General features: G+C 45.2%; 1 protein-coding gene across 1 annotated transcript; it reads right to left on the reverse strand.

Annotated features, from left to right (window-relative positions):
• Window positions 1–689: 689 nt before the first annotated feature.
• On the reverse strand, window positions 690–1,616 carry LOC122526658. The gene has a single exon (XM_043650175.1). It carries the CDS (start codon window positions 1,614–1,616, stop codon window positions 690–692), a length of 927 nt encoding a protein of 308 aa, XP_043506110.1.
• Between the last annotated feature and the right edge of the window lie 1,134 nt (window positions 1,617–2,750).

Raw genomic sequence — 2,750 nt, forward strand, 5'->3', positions numbered from 1 at the left:
GTGGAATTGGATAACGATCTGGTTCCGTTATTGCGTTCAGTCTTCTGTAGTCGCCACATGGCCTCCAGTCTCCGTTCTTCTTGGTGACGAGATAAAGAGGGGTAGCCCATGGGCTCTTAGATGGTTGACAAACACCTCGGTCCAGCATATGTTGAAATTCCGCCTTAGCGGCTTTGAACTTGTCAGGAGGTAATCTACGTGCTGGCTCGTAGACGGGTGGACCTTTCGTGACGATGTGATGACGTACCGCGTGCGCAGCTGCTTTCTTGACCGACGGCGAAGTTAGGTCGACGAACTCCTTCAGGAGCTTGACGTGCGGTCCGTCAGGATGAATGGACGAGACGATTGTTTGCGCGGGAATCACGAGCTTCCCTTGATATGACATCTGCGTTAGATTATCAATGAGGCGTCGTCCACGACGGTCTATGGAGAGGTTATGCTGGAACAGAAAATCTACTCCGATGATCGGTTGCGATACGTCGGCAACGATAAAGATCCATGGGAACGATCTGCGAAGTCCCAGGTCAGCGTTGATGAGGGTTGTCCCGTAAGTGTTGATCGTCAAGCTATTTGCCTCGTACAGCTTGTAACTCGCAGGCTGAATACGCTTGCCGTGTGCACAATGTCTAGGAACTATTGACAGGTCAGCTCCCGTGTCGATGAGATATAGCGAGCCACTAACCTTATCTTTAATTATGAGGAGATACCTCTTTCCGCCGTCCGCTTCCGCCAGTATCCGAGACAGTGCGGTTAGTTTCCCGCGTTGCCGTCGCTGCGGTCGACGTTGAAACTGCTGTTGGGGCGACGGAATCGCGGTTCTGAACCCAGGTGCACGGCTGCCGGCATTTTCTGGCCTGCGTTTGGAATCGCGAATGGTAATAGCATAGGCCGTTGTTCACCTTGACGCTGCTACCGCGGTTGCGGCTACGGCTGCGGCTTCGGTCGCGCCGGGGACTTAATTTGCTCAACTCCAGCGACAGATTTTTTACCATATCCCGTAGCTCCGCCAGCTCGACGTCCGCGATAGTATGGCGCGTCTCCCTGGCAGGTGTCGACGTAACAGCGGCGACGTCGGCCTTGGACACCTCCAGAATTTTATCCGCCTGCAAAGCTAGCTTTGTTAAGTCTGTCACCTCGCTTATGGCCAATATGCTCCTTATACAGTCGGGGAGTTGCTCCATGAATAAAGTCCGCAGGATATTGTCTGTGCACTGGCCATTGGCTATGTTGCGTAGTCTCTGCAGAATGTTACTAGGTTTTGCATCGGTAGGCTGGCTGCTCCGAAGCAATTTCCGCAGCTTGGTCTCACTCGACTCGTCGAAGTCGCTGATGATACGTGCCTTGAGGGCATCGAACTTTCCCTCCTCAGGCGGTTCCACGAGGATATCTGATATGAAAGGTAAGATATCTTGATCCAAATGGACCACGAGATGCCGAAACTTCGTGGTGTCACTGGTGACGCGGGTGATGTGGAATGTTGCCTCCGCTTGAGCGAACCAGAGGACCGGGTTCTCCTTCCAAGAAGGTGGAAATTTCACGGCGCGTGCCGCATTGACCGTTACTTCGTCATCATCATTGGGAACTCGTTGATGTTGCCGTTGACCGGCCTGGTCCATATTGTCGTCCGCGGCGTCGTCTCTCGGATTCTAGTCGGGCACACGGATGGATCTCTGCGGCGAACGCCTTACAGGTGACATCAAGGTGCTTCTTGCTTCTCAGCAAAGTCGGTTGCCGGCTTGCAGGTCTTCGTCGGTCGTCGCTCCCTACGCGATTTTCGTACCCATTCGTGATCACGTCGGGTCACCAATTATGTAGCGGAAGGAACCAGGAACTTGAATTCTATTGGTTCAAACACTGATCGCCACTACTATTTTTATGTAACATTTATTTTATTCATAAACTATTACAAAACTAAAGAACGGATAACGAAAATGCGTTGTTGATCGAGCACGTGTAACTTCTTTATTCATTTTTATTTATATTAACAAAAAAGAAAGTCTTTGTAACTATGGAAACATTAACGTTCCCATAGAAACGTTGTTAGCCGTGATAGAGTGCTAGTGCTAAAGTAGCTTGATCAAAGAATGAGCGATGAGGAGCGCAAAAAAGTTGGCATACGACCACCAGAACTAAGAAAAATGAAGATATACATTTAATTGCTAGCTATTTGCTAATTCGAAATCCATATGTTTTAAAATTTTTTATTAATTATTTAATTAGTTATTGATAATTAAATATTTTAAAATTTTTTTCTCAGTAAAGCAACGTAGTTGACCACAGCAGAAAAAAATGAATAAGTGCGCTAAAGTGCTAACAAAATGTTTATTTAAAATACATAACTTTTAACTTTATTACTTAATTATTTAATTAGTTATTAATTAAAAATCAAAAAACGTCATGAAGAGGTTATATGTTACGCGCATGCGCAACCACAAATTCAAGGTGCAAACGCACATTGAAAAAAATAAAAGTAAAGTTGGTAAACCGGCAGGGGATATATTTAAAGTTGATTAATACTTAAAGATATTTTAAATTACGAATTAAATCATTCTACTCTTCCGCAATAAAACTGGTAAACATGGTCAGAAATTGTTCGCTGCAATAAATTCTTCAACTTGCTCTGACATTTGACAGAACACACAAGCTTTATGCTAAATATACAGAAACGTCTCTAATAGGCCATTGTTACTGCAAAATAACAAAACTGTAGCATAAAAAAAAGTTACAAAATGATATTTGAATTGAATTTG

Source organism: Polistes fuscatus, unplaced genomic scaffold, assembly GCF_010416935.1.
Source record: "Polistes fuscatus isolate 324 unplaced genomic scaffold, CU_Pfus_HIC Scaffold119, whole genome shotgun sequence".
Lineage (NCBI taxonomy): Eukaryota > Metazoa > Arthropoda > Insecta > Hymenoptera > Vespidae > Polistes > Polistes fuscatus.

What these genes read in the sequence shown, in the direction of transcription:
- LOC122526658 (XM_043650175.1), bottom strand. Translation starts at nt 1,616, where the DNA reads ATGGACCAGGCCGGTCAACGGCAACATCAACGAGTTCCCAATGATGAT.